General features: G+C 37.1%; 1 protein-coding gene and 1 non-coding gene across 5 annotated transcripts; one reads left to right on the plus strand and one right to left on the minus strand.

Annotated features, from left to right (window-relative positions):
• Positions 1–1,038: 1,038 nt before the first annotated feature.
• On the minus strand, positions 1,039–13,106 carry LOC145219090 (abl interactor 1-like). 4 transcript variants are annotated; one of them, XM_080086467.1, is made up of 13 exons: positions 12,853–13,105; positions 11,740–11,907; positions 11,055–11,164; positions 8,812–8,949; positions 7,966–8,063; positions 7,287–7,388; positions 6,725–6,748; positions 6,272–6,334; positions 5,236–5,395; positions 4,837–4,883; positions 3,500–3,604; positions 2,711–2,857; positions 1,039–1,818 (listed from the first exon to the last, which is right to left on the minus strand). In XM_080086467.1, exons 1-13 carry the CDS (start codon positions 12,967–12,969, stop codon positions 1,652–1,654), a joined length of 1,446 nt encoding a protein of 481 aa, XP_079942593.1. In that variant the 5' UTR covers positions 12,970–13,105; the 3' UTR covers positions 1,039–1,651. The 4 variants fall into 4 exon arrangements, with proteins under 4 accessions (XP_079942593.1, XP_079942594.1, XP_079942595.1 ...); XM_080086468.1 differs by lacking the exon at positions 6,725–6,748; XM_080086469.1 differs by lacking the exon at positions 3,500–3,604.
• On the plus strand, positions 5,740–5,810 carry Trnas-gga (transfer RNA serine (anticodon GGA)). The gene has a single exon. It is a non-coding gene; the product is annotated as a tRNA-Ser (tRNA).
• Positions 13,107–13,372: the final 266 nt, after the last annotated feature.

Below are 13,372 nucleotides of genomic sequence, written 5' to 3' on the forward strand. Positions count from 1 at the left end.
TTGACACCGTTTTCAATAGCACGTCGTCGTGAGTGTTCAACAATACTGTTAAGCCTAATTTTTACATGTCTTGAGCATTGACTCCTAAATTGATTGTCAAAAAAAAACGCTACCTTATGACGAAAGAAAGTTCTGAACAGTGTTTGTAATACCTACTAGTTGACCTTAAGTAACCCGTGATGATTCGGCGGCCAACCTGACAACGAGCATTTAAAAAAACATTTGTTTTGCAAAAAAGTCAAGTTCATTTTTTCATGTTTACTTTGATTAACAAAGTTTTGCTTGACATATACAAAACCGAAGCACGGTTATTAGGTTTAAATCACGTCATAGGTGTAAAACCTTCGACAAAACCAAAAATGTGACTGATAACTTAATAAAACGACATAGCATTGCTGTGCAAAACAGCTGATTTCTAATCACCGAAACGACGTCTCGTAAAACGTCTGTACGACGTCAAGCTGAGCCCTCCCGCTATCGTAAACCAGTGAGTTACTCTCTTGGTACTTCTGCCTACAGTGTCTTTCTTGACCAAACGAGCGTTAGACACATTTACGTTTCGGGGGCCTGTGGGTGAACCGCTAGGTAATTCGGGGTCAAACTTCTAGAGGATCAAGTTCAGATTGATAACTAAGATATGTCCAAATTTGAATAAATTTGAAGCACTCCTTCTTTACCACACGAGCGATAAAAACCAGCGTTAAAAATTTTACGTTTCGGGGCCTGTGGGTGAATCGCTGGGTGATTCGGGGTTAAACTTCTGGAGAATCAAGTTTGGATTAATAACTAACATATGTCCAAATTTAAATAAATTTGAAGCACTTTTTCTTTACCACATGAGCATTACAAACCAGCGTTAAAAATTTTACGTTTCGGGGGCCTGTGGGTGAACCGAGGGATCAAACGGGGTCAAAATTCACATGGACCATCTTTAGACCAATATCTGTAATGTGTGTAAATTTGAAAAAGTTTGAACCATTCTTTCTTGACCAAAACGTGGGAACAAATCCGCGTCAGACGGAAAAAAAGAAAAAAAAATACGGACAAAAACAATATGTGTCCCCTTCAGGGAAGGGGACCCATAAATAGTTGTTACTTTTTAATACGACAATTTTACAATACATACATGCAGTTGCGGATAGAAACACGAAAGCCATTATTTAAGATAAAGTCACTTATTTCATCACAAACAACATGATTGATTACATAACAGTGACACGAGGCCTGTTGAATAAGGTTTGAATATTTGTGATTTGAGGGGGGGAATTTACTTTTTTTTTTTCTTGTACTTTGCTCTTGGAATATAACATGTGAAGTTGACAAAATACCCAATTTTAAATGATCTTTGTATGGTTTAGCATCTACTATGTAGTCTATTGGGAAGGAATGGAAATGTTTTAAATTGTTAAGGAAAAAACTCGTCGAAAAAAGGTTGAGAACAACTGTTATAGTGGACATTACAAATATTTGTGTTCAATAATCACTGGAAATCAACGAAAAACGAATAATTATAGTTTACAAACATGCATGGGCCACCTGGTATATGATAACGCATTACGCTTTTTACATTTTCAAGCAACGCAGCAAGAATTATTAGACACTAGGAGCAGTACAGAGCAAATAGGGAATATGATTTCTGTGGTGGCGATATTTAGGTGGAAATCGACTCGGCGTAATTTCCAGGGAATAACCCTGTTACTCCGTTTAACACCCCTTCGTACCACCCATCGTCGTTCTTCTTCACAACGTAAACCAAGTCGTCCTCAGATAAGTTGAGTTCGTCGGGATTGTCGGCCGAATAGTCGTAAATCACAATCACTAGAGAGGGTAAACAACAATTATGTATCACAATAGGCCTACTATACGTCCAGTGGTGGAATTCAGATTTTTTGTCAGCCGGTTCTATCAAAAAAGTGATGTTTTTCAGCCGGTTCTGTTACAATAGTCATATTTTTCAGACGGTTCTATCACAAAAGTGATGTTTTTCAGCCGGTTCTGTTACAATAGTCATATTTTTCAGTCGGTTCTATCAAAAAAGTGATGTTTTTCAGCCGGTTCTGTTACAATAGTCATATTTTTCAGCCGGTTCTATCACAAAAGTGATGTTTTTCAGCCGGTTCTGTTACAATAGTCATATTTTTCAGCCGGTTCTATCACAAAAGTGATGTTTTTCAGCCGGTACTGTTACAATAGTCATATTTTTCAGTCGGTTCTATCACAAAAGTGATGTTTTTCAGCCGGTTCTGTTACAATAGTCATATTTTTCAGCCGGTTCTATCACAAAAGTGATGTTTTTCAGCCGGTTCTGTTACAATAGTCATATTTTTCAGCCGGTTCTATCACAAAAGTGATGTTTTTCAGCCGGTACTGTTACAATAGTCATATTTTTCAGTCGGTTCTATCACAAAAGTCAAGTTTTTCAGCCGGTTCTGTTACAATAAGCCCATTGACAGTAACCAGTAATGCTAACCGGTTCGCTGATCTCATAAAATTTCGTGAGACGGTTCCATAGAACCGGTGTGAACCGGCTGAACCCCACCACAGGTTACAACCACTAGAGAGGGTAGACACAAATTTTATTACAACCACTAGAGGAGCTAAACAAAAAAACATATTTAGTGAGTGTAAAATCTGCGTAAATACCATTAAAATTCTGTGACACAAAATCGTTTAACCCATACATACAACATTCATCAAACTGATGACTTACTTTTTTCGAGATAATTATGTGGAGCCCAATCCGGGTCGCTGGATATCGGGGCTTCCATGGGAGGGGGTAAGCCGATGTTTGAAGGTGGGGGTGGGGGAAGTCCCATATCGCCCCCCATCTGGGGCGGGGGAGGGGGAATTCCCGGGTCTGAGTGCATTTGGTTATTTTTTAACAAGTTTTAAAACAATGTTTGCAATCAAAATGCAATCCTGATTTTACGTTTAATATACCTTTGCTTGCTTTAATAAAATTGCAACGACTTTCTGGGTAGAGCTACTAACATACGATCTCACAACAGACACAGTTTTGCTAAATACCGATAGATGGCGTAAGAAGCCAGCACTCACAACCAGTATGCGATGGTAAATTTTTTTCTCTTCCGCTAGATGGTGCTAGCGTGTGTCGGCATATGCCTGTAGAGCTTTAACACAAAGAACTGTTTTTTTAGGTTGATTTTATTATTATCATGAAAACCTCAGACCAACCCTAATAGCCTTTAGCTTTTTTTAACCAGTAGCATTGTTCGCAAATGCTCTCTGCGCCACCTAACAATATTTAGCAAACTTATGGTCGGAGTTCTTGTGTCAGTAGATTTTCCAACCTTGAAAAAAAATTTCACTACAATATCTGCATAAAAAGTGAAAATACAAAAACTAAGAAACAAACTTTAAGTTGAAACCTTCAGTACAGAAGCAAGGCAAGTAACATTTAACATGCATTGAAAACAAAGTCTTGCACATTTACGACACAAACAAATGAATGAGCAAAAATAAATGAAACGAAAATCACCTGGTATTCGCGTCGGAAACCCACTGGTGGGTAAATGAGGGGCTCTCCCTTGAAAGGGGTCGCGCCCCCCCATATAATCATCGGGGGGTGGTGGGAGGTCCATTACTGTAGGAAGTTGGTAATTGTGTCATAGATTTGTGAAAACAACTAATATTTTGTGTGGCTGTTGTAAAGATAGCTAAATTCTGGGTTGCTTTTTTGGCTGTTGGATTTGAAATAGGTTTGCTAACAGGATATATGGAGTAAACCGGTAGTGGGATTCAGCCGGTTCGTCTAAACTACGACTTTTGTCATAGAACCGGCTGACAAGAAAATGAATCCCACCACTGGAGTAAACCATAACAATTGTTTATTTCCTAATATATTTTTCACTCTAAATGTGAACATTTTGTTGAGGTACAATTCAACTTTTTAAGCTGATTTTCAGGTGTTATAAGTAATAAAAGTACAGTTTAACAATGCCTTTGACAAAATTATCCATAGTTGGGTTCACAGGAAACTTAATTAAACAAAAATTTCTGAGTTTAGTGCAATGCTATGTGGTTATGACTTTAATTACTGCAATAACATTATTCATGAATAAATTAATAATTACTGTTTTTATTGAGTTGGTGAAAAAATGGAAATATTACAGGATTAATACGATGTGATGTTGGCTCCATATTATTATGAGAAAGAATTGTTGAAATTATTTGTGTGTTAAATGTGAGAAAAATGGTATTATTATCAAGGGAGTGCTTATTAATAATATTTTTAGGGTTTTGTGTCTACAGATGGAACCAGTCATCACATTACCAAGTTGTGAAGCTTTTTATGCAATTAAGTGGAAAGGTTTCTAGGTGACAGGTTAAGGTTTTACAATCCCTATGCATTAAGGTGAATTATGCGATTAACCAGTGTGGGTACTTTCGTCTATATTCCAAGAGAATGTAATGTTTTAACAAAATTCTACATGTGGCCATGCAATGTTGACAGGCAACGAAAAACATGTGTATATTACAACACAACATACACTGTTTGAAAACTTGTGTTTGTTTCAACACAGCTATGTTGATATGAACGATGTGACTTTAAATATATTTGTTAGCTTGTTGTAACAAATATACAGGGATGAATCAATGGAGGGGGTTGGGAGAGCTAATGGCCCCCCCCCTTTATCCATTTGTCTCGCAGTGACCAACCCCACTTTGTAAGCCAAATAAACCAGATATTTTTAGTGTTGGTTGGTCACTGCAAATTTTATTTCCTTGATTCATCCCATTTTTACAACAACAAATGACAAGCAGCAATCCAGTTTATGTTCCAACTATGATAGACAAGTAAGTAAGAGACGTTACCTGAAGTGGCTGCATATGTTTCAGCTGTGCCACCGATACGAGGCGCTCTAAAATGAAATTAAAGGTCAGTGCCCAAACTAACAGTGTAGTTCTCTTTACAATCAAAGCAATAAAGACAATAAGCCTATAAGTTGACTTTATACTAAATCAGCATTACATTAATGTGAAAAAAGTTTTTTCACAAAATCAAGTTTATTCACAAAATCAAGTTTAATGCCCGCTAAGTGTCGCCCTAGACATGCGTCGATCACCATTTATGGCATAGGCTGTTTGGATTTGATGTATATTAATGGACAGCCACATTTTTTACCAAAAACTTTTGACGTGTATATATGTCAACAACATTAAAAGTGTTAATACACAAAACATTTAAACTGTCAGTAACCGGGAACCACTAACCTTCCATCAGGGGCGACATTGGGGGTGCTGTAGCCCCCGCTTGAGTCGGGTGAAGTTGATGCAGATACGGGGAGGGTCGGGGGTGGCGGGGGTCCAACCTGGGGTGACATCATTGGGGGAGGGGGCATCGAATTGGGGGGTGGGGAGACCGTGTTCATCGCTGGATGGAAAGTTAAGTGTTAAACTCTTTTGTGATAAATCCTCATGAATTGATTCTGGGAATCTGTTACCATTCTTGTAATGATACAAAAAAAGACATTGATATGGCGAATGCTTGGTGGCCAGCTGATTCGGTATAACACCTTCAATGGGCCTGGCATACTGTGATTTCTATATGAGTGTGCTGTGATCGCTGGACTGCATGGACACTTCAGGGCTGATCCCAGCAGCTATTCATTTATGATACTGGTCAATCTGGCGATCCCCTACTATGAAGCTGACATGTGCAGCATACAAGGCAGTCTAGGGTGCTTGTGATTCGACTTTTGACGGGTTCACCACTGAGCCTGTGTAGCTCAGTTGGTAGAGCGCGAGTCCCGGAAAGACTGTCGTGGGTTCGAATCCCACCGCAGGCTAGATTTTTCTAGCCTAAGCCTTGCTATATGGAAATGCTTGGTGACCGGATTATTCAGTATGACGGCTCTAAGAGGCCTGGTGGACTATGAAATAGCTAACAGATTTTAACCTAGAAATAAATGTTTCCAAACTTATGAAACTTTTTATGGTGATTGTTTATTTTTTAAAGGTGGGTATTTCAGTTTTTTTAGAGCACAAATTACTGGGGAAAAATACAAAATCGACACAAAATCTGAGTAGTTGCAATTTGAGGTTGGTACTTTCTTCACTATCATGAACTACAGATTGGAATTCAGTATGCAACAAAACAGAGTTTGCAATCGAGTTAAATATTTTTTAACTATTAATAAATTACAGTTTGGGAATTAAGATATTAAAGAGTGGATTGTATGTTATAATATACTTATATTATGTAGTAACTATATTTTATGTCACAACTAATGTATATTTTACAATTTACCTGGTGGTGGCGGGACGCTAGAGGGAGCATGTGGAACACTTGGAGGCGCTGGTGGGCCTCCACCTTTTCATAAAATTAGGAATTAAAAAATATTCAAAAAGGTGTTTTTTAACAAAAATTTAACCGTTAAATTTTTCCGAATTTTTTTTTTACCAAACGATTGTTAACATATTTCAAATAACGTAACGATGTTTTTTACTGCTATTTTACGTCACAAGTACTAAAACACCGGAACATTTAAAGTTTAGTGTTGACATGCAGCGCAACGCAAACTGTTTAATAACATGCAAGTTAAAATATAAACCATTTAAATTACTTTGTACATTAAAAGACATGCTCTGACAATGCTGTTGTTATTTATACTTGTACAACTTTATGCAGGTTTATTAAATAACATAAAAACATGCAGAAATTTTGTGATTTGAAAACGTAAACCTGTGTGAAATCACTCACCCATAAAGTATAGACTGTTTAACTCTGATTTCGGGAAATTAAATAAAACGGATCATTTTTATGGAAAGCACAAAAAATGTACAAACATATAACAATTGATACTTCGATTGACTAAAAACAAATTGCATTTTATTTTCAAAATTTACAGTTTTTTGGGCAAAATTTAATTCATATTTTTTTTATTTTTTGTTTAGCCTATTATTAATAAATTTAAAATTATTCTCCAAAGGCCTGGCCGGAATTATAAAAATTTGCTTTGTGCAAAAAAATTTACCAGATAAGTTTTAAATTAAGTTTCAAAATTTTTTGGCCATTTCTTTGACCTGATGTGTTACATATTTCACTTTTCTGAGAAGTGTCGTTTGAATGCAAAAAGAGCTGTTTTTTGTTCAAAGAAGACATTTGTCTCAGATGTACTAGAAAGAGAATTAAATTTCTTAAAACTGTTGCAAAATCATTTCTTGGTCCAAAAAGTGCGCTTTTTACACAAAAGTGGGTAATTTTCAAAATCCTGGCCTGGCCATCAGCTTAAGTAACATCGACTGACAATCTTGATCCTTACCAGCGGCAGAAATTTGGCCGATACTGGAACTTCGGCTGCCTGAACCTGAACTGCTATTCGAGTTTGTTCGAGTTCTCGTGAACATTGAAGGGAGTCGGCGGCCTAATTTGGCCAAAATCAACAACCAGTGTTAGTGGTTTAATGTTATTAGCATGTTGCAACAAAAAGTAATGTGTTAATTGAGAAACAAAACAATCAATCTTTGGGGAAGTTTTATTTCAACATGATTGCTGTGCAAATATTTATGCACATAAATATAGCAAATATGCGAAACCAAGTATGTTTTGGGCAACAAACAGAGGATTAAATCAAAAAGATACCATTACATAATAATGTTGTCATTTTAAAATGCCAAATATTTGAATCATATTTTGAATTTGCTATGTACGGTCAACACTATTAAATAAATGTGTGTTTACAAATAGGCACGAACTGTCACAAACTGTTATGTTTAGAAAAGTTATTTTACTAAAGAAATCCAACACATTGTCTTTTACCATATTAAACTTATTTAACACTTGTTTAGATTATTAAGGACAACCTTGTATTATTTTGTTTTTTTGAATAAAGTTAATCCACCCATGTTATTGCTGCAACTGTAACATGCAATGCAAATGAATTAGGTCAACTTGCTGTGGCTGTTTGTGGCAATAAAAGCAAGACGTGCAATAATTCTTACTTTGATTGTATTCCTGTGGCACGGTGGGAGCCTTAACAGCACGTAGAGTTCCATATCCGGCACTTGCATTGCTCTTAATACTATCTCTGTTTGATCCTCTGCATGAAACAATAAAAGATGAATTTATGTTGTGTATATTTTGAGATATCATTATTATGAATAGTTGCAACAGCTAAGATAAACATAAGTTCATACTGGGATCAGCCCTGAAGCATTCATGCTGACCAGCTATCATGGCACACTTATGTACAAATTATAGTCTGCCAAGTCTATTAAAGGTGTACTACTGAATTATCCAGTCTCCCAAGCATATTGCAAGGTGTAGGCTAGAAAATCTATGCGGTGGGATTTGAAGCCAACAGGAGTCTTTCCAGGACTTGCGCTCTACCAACTGAGCTACATGGGCTCAGTGGTGAACCGTCGAAAGTTGGATCACAGCACGCCAGGCCTATTTAAGGGCGTCATACTGAAACAGTCGGTCACCAAGCATTTCCATATGGCAAAGTATAGGCTAGAAAAATCACTTTGAAGCCTGGCTTGATTTTTGATATTAAATAAAATTGGGTTAAATTCATTTGCTTCGTGAAAAAGAACAAGAAGAGCAATATCAACAAAACAACTGTTAACTATAGAAAAAGGGTGATATATATATTACATGAAAACCAGCGCACAAGTCTGTTTAATTACACAAATCACAGTACGCCAGGCCCATCACATGAGTATGTCGTGATCACTGGCTTGCATGAACACTTAAAGGCTGATCCCAGTATAAATGCGTGTACATTTTAATTTAGCCCCACAACTACATAAAAACAAACACATTTTCATGTCAGACAGATATCTTACGTGTCGAGCGATTTCTTGGTGCTTGCAGATGACGGTCGTCGTACAGTTCCAGCGTTTGGTTGTGAAGATAGTTTGATACCATGACCCACATCATCCAGTTCGCTGTAGTCAACTGGTTTCCTCACATACTTCACAGGTCTAAAACACAAAAGTATTTGAAACTAGAAAAGTGGCTTTCTGATATACTTCCATTTTATATATTCTATACGATATTTACCAATTTACTACACTATACACAATTTTATCTACATACATGATTGTTTTTGCAAGCAAAAACGAATGGGTCCCCACACGCGTGTTTATGCGGATTTACGGTAAACCTATGTGGCGGTTATTTTTATATTCTTAAGGACAAATTTTTCACAAAGCATAAACTTAACTTTAAAAGTTCTTTTCCGTATTCTTTTAGCATCATTATTGTCATATAATTACAAAAAATCGGTGAAAAAAGAACGGGGAAAATACATTCAATTTAATCTCTTGCTTTGACCTTGATATTGTGGTTCAAGTTCAGTTTTTAAACACAAATTTTCCTAGAAAGCCTTAACTGCTGTATTAGACACTATATGAAAAAAAGACGTTTGCTACAAAGGTATACATAACAACTTGTTTTTCACTTAACCTTGTTTCGCAAAAACGACCGTTTAATGACCTTTTGACACTGTTTTTAATGGCATGCAGTCCTTAGTGTTCAACAATACCGTTCGGCCTAATTTATACATGACCTACTGATTCTTGAATTGATTTGTCAAAAATGAAGAAGATACGTTAGGACGAAACATTCGTAACGGTGTTGTAATGCCTACAAGTTGACCTTTAGTGAGCCGTGGTTATGAGACGGCCAAGCTGACAACGAGAATTTAAAGACCATTTTATCGCGGCGTTCGAAAAAGTTAAGTTTTTTAAATTTCATATTTATGTTGATCAACGATGTTTTGCCTGACATAAACGAAACCGAAGTACGTTTATCGAGTTCGAATTACGTCTTAGGTGTAAAACCTGCGCCAAAAGTGAAAATGCGCGTGATAACTCAATAAAACGACACAGCATTGCTGCACAAAAAAACAGCTGATTTCTAATCACCCAAACGACTGTCTCGTAAAACGTCTGTCCAGACGTCAAGCTGAGCACTCCCGCTCTGCCGCCTTAATCGTAAACCAGTGAATTCCTCCCTTGGGACTTATATCTGACTGATAGTGACACATATTATGGGTTGTAAAGGTAACTGGCAAAATTTTAAATACTAAACGAATACCCTGCTTAAACAATTGTTAACTTTTTCAAATATTTCTGCACCATAGGGCATGTATTTCTGCCTTAAAACTAAAACCGACTATTTCGGGGTTTAAAGGGTAAAAAATGGGTGAATCCGAAAAAAAGATACAAAATTCTTTAAAAAACTTTACATTGCACCAAACAACACAGCATGAAACTCCAAGATGCTGTACTTTAGTCAGTAAAGCCGTTTCAAAAAATTTACGTTTTGGGGGCCTGTGGGTGAACCTCTGGGTCAATCGGGGTCAAACTTCAGGAGGATCAAATTTGGATTATTAACTAACATCTCTGTAAATTTGAATAAATTTGGAGCACTCTTTCTTGACCAAACGCGTCTCACAAGCCAGCGTTAGACAGAAAAAAGAAAAAAAAATACGGACAAAAACAATATGTGTCCCCTTCAGGGAAGGGGACCCATAACTAAAGTATCTCAAAACCCCAATGATGCCTGAATGTATCGTGGGGTTTGACTATAGTTCTTTCTCGACAAATTCTTGTCAATAAATCTCGCAATTTTTACTGTGCGTGGCCACTAAACTATCACCTTTCCCAGGAAGTAGTCACACCTGGCTGTGTAAGATCTATAACTAAAGCATACATTTCAAAACCCATGAAAAAGTATCTGAATGTATGTTAAGTATTGACACATAATTAGCAAAAAAAAGTTCATACTGGCGCACATAGATTATTTTGAATAATCTGAAACTGATTTCTGTTGAGCTCAAACAAATGTTTAAAGACTTGCAAACGTGAATTGCACTTTCAGAACCACCGTTCTAATCTCACCCAGGTTTTTTTTAAGGTTTGGTTTGGGTGACCGCTAAGTAGTTTTAAGAGACCGCAAGTGTTTCATTTAAATACCAAAAACTGTAGTTGTAGTTGCAAGTCCAAATTTTGGGAAACCACTGGAGAAATTTGGGGGACCGTTTCGGTCCCCCAAAACACCTTAAAAAAAACACTGATCTCACCTGTCTGGGTTGGTTGGTGCAACAATTTGATGAGAGCGAGTGATGATTTTGTTGGTTGTCAGAAGTCCAATCTCGCGACGAGCAACTTTTTCTTTGTGGATATCAACAGTCTGGATGAAAAATATTTTGTCGTAAACAACACTTGCAAGTAAAGAATTCTGGATTGTAGAATTTATGAGTGAAAACTACCAAGGTGGCTAGTTGGCTACATTAGCCAATACGTCCATTGTCTTGTTACCAGCTGCACTGATGAGACCTTATAGCTCAAAACAGTGTGCACTGTCTGCAACTTAGCCATCATTTATTGGCTTTTTTGATACTTTGGCTCCAAAACAGTTGCTTAGCCATTGTGAACCAGCTTTCTCTGTGGTTTATGTCCAGTTGTGGCATCGCACATAATTGGTGAGGCATGGCTTTTTGGCCTGTTACTCCCAACAAACCGAAGTGCCGTCGGATGGCTACACTAGCCAATACAGCCTATGTCTTGTCACCACCTGCACTGATGAGACCTTGTAGGATGAACGGTTTGCAATTCGGTATGCAACATATCTAAATTTGCAATTAACTAAAGTATTTTCTGAACTGCAGACAAGGTACAGTTTAGGATTTAAGATGCAATTAAACAGAGTTCATATATTATCAAAAACTGACTTTCTGCCAAGTAAAACTTTGGTCATTATAATACCTGAGAAATGTTATTGATCGCTGAATCCATGTTTGCGAGTTGTGCAGCTTGTATATCCAGCATATGAAGCATATTACTCGCCAGTGTGTTGATCTGGTAAGCGACCGATGCAAGAGATTGCGTCGTAAAATTCTTCGTTTCATCCAAAGCTGCTTTTTTGTTTGGGTCCTGTAAACATTAATGTTAAAATACTTAATTTTTTATTTAATATTTTTATTGGACATAATTAAGGCAATAAAAGATTTTCCTCTATCGACAACTTCAATGTCTCACATGTTTAGTGTAACATGTTAAAACCAAGACCCTTTAGTCTGTGTGCAAGAACTATTTCTGCAGGTGTACAAAGCAAGCAATATAGGTCAAGGCAGGACAGTTAAATGCTGTTGGTGCAAAATTACAAACAAACCCGAAAAAATGGCAGAAAAAGTTTTTTTTTAAATCACGCATGCAGCTGCCACACTCTGCAGACTGGCCCATGCTTATTTCAAAAAAGCAAAAAACATCACAAATCAGCAACAATATCCTTGAAAAGCACATGGTGTTTTATTTTAGGGGCTTGGCAAAACCAGATCTAAAGGGTGACACTAAAACGCTGAATGGGCGGGACGTCACGGGAGATGGCGGGGCGTCGTGAAAACCGCTAAATATCGGGTTAAATTGCTGACGGTTAGAGCTATTAAGGTTGGGATAAGGTTTTATAACAGAAAATCATCACCAAAAAATCCGCCGAACACTACATTCCGCGCCCGAAACGTCCCGCCATCTCCCGCGACGTCCCGCCATAGCATTTTTGCCTAATGTCAGGAAATAGTTGAATAAGTTTTAGGCAGGGACATTTTTTGATTCATATACTATTATAAAACCTCAACCTAACCCTAATAGCACTAACCGTCAGCAATTTACCCGATATTGAGCGGTTTCCGCGACGTCCCGCCCGTCCCGCCCATTCAGCGTTTTAGTGTCACCCGATCTAAACAGTTAAAGTTATTGCAATATTTTGTTGATTTTATGAGTTTGGGCAACCATTGTTACATAGATTGTTGTTTTCGATAATTTGGCATTGTGAGTTAATTAAAGAATACTGTGTTATTTAGTGAAATATTGTAAACTTACTTCTAAATAGTGTTGGGCGCAGTAGGACGAAACTTTTTTCAGATTATTATGACTTTCCAGCAAAGCATTTCTTCCCTGCGGTATTTCCTGGTCCAATAACATTTGAAGCTCGGCCATTTTTCAGCCGCAATTTATCTTCACTACTTTGCAATTTCGAACAATTGCGAATGTTTTTGGATGACAAATTGATTTTTTTGACAAGGAAACAAGAAAACTTTGCAATCAGGAAATAGTGCACTTTAAATCCCATGATGGCAAGAAAATGACATAGAAATGAAATCTGATTTTTGTTTTTCTTGTGAATAATGGATTTCGTAGTTCAAAAATCAAGCAACATACATATTGGTTATCTAAACCAGGGGTCCGCAAATACTTTTTGGCGCGACCCTAAGAAAATTGCTCTAAATTCTCGCGACCCAAGCATCAACTCTGTGGAAAATACTAATCAACTAAATATCAATATTAAGACTGCTATTATGCTATTGTCAGTTGCTATTTTCACATAAAACAGTAGGTAAAC

Source organism: Phallusia mammillata, chromosome 3 (genome assembly GCF_965637545.1).
Source record: "Phallusia mammillata chromosome 3, kaPhaMamm4.hap1.1, whole genome shotgun sequence".
NCBI classification, from domain to species: domain Eukaryota; kingdom Metazoa; phylum Chordata; class Ascidiacea; order Phlebobranchia; family Ascidiidae; genus Phallusia; species Phallusia mammillata.

Excerpts from the sequence above, each read along its gene's own strand:
- LOC145219090 (XM_080086467.1), bottom strand. The coding sequence starts at position 12,969 with ATGGCCGAGCTTCAAATGTTATTGGACCAGGAAATACCGCAGGGAAGA. Across the intron at positions 3,605-4,836 it reads AACATATGCAGCCACTTCAG|TAATGGACCTCCCACCACCC; the intron begins GTAACGTCTCTT and ends AACTTCCTACAG. Across the intron at positions 1,819-2,710 it reads ACATAATTATCTCGAAAAAA|TGATTGTGATTTACGACTAT; the intron begins GTAAGTCATCAG and ends TACCCTCTCTAG.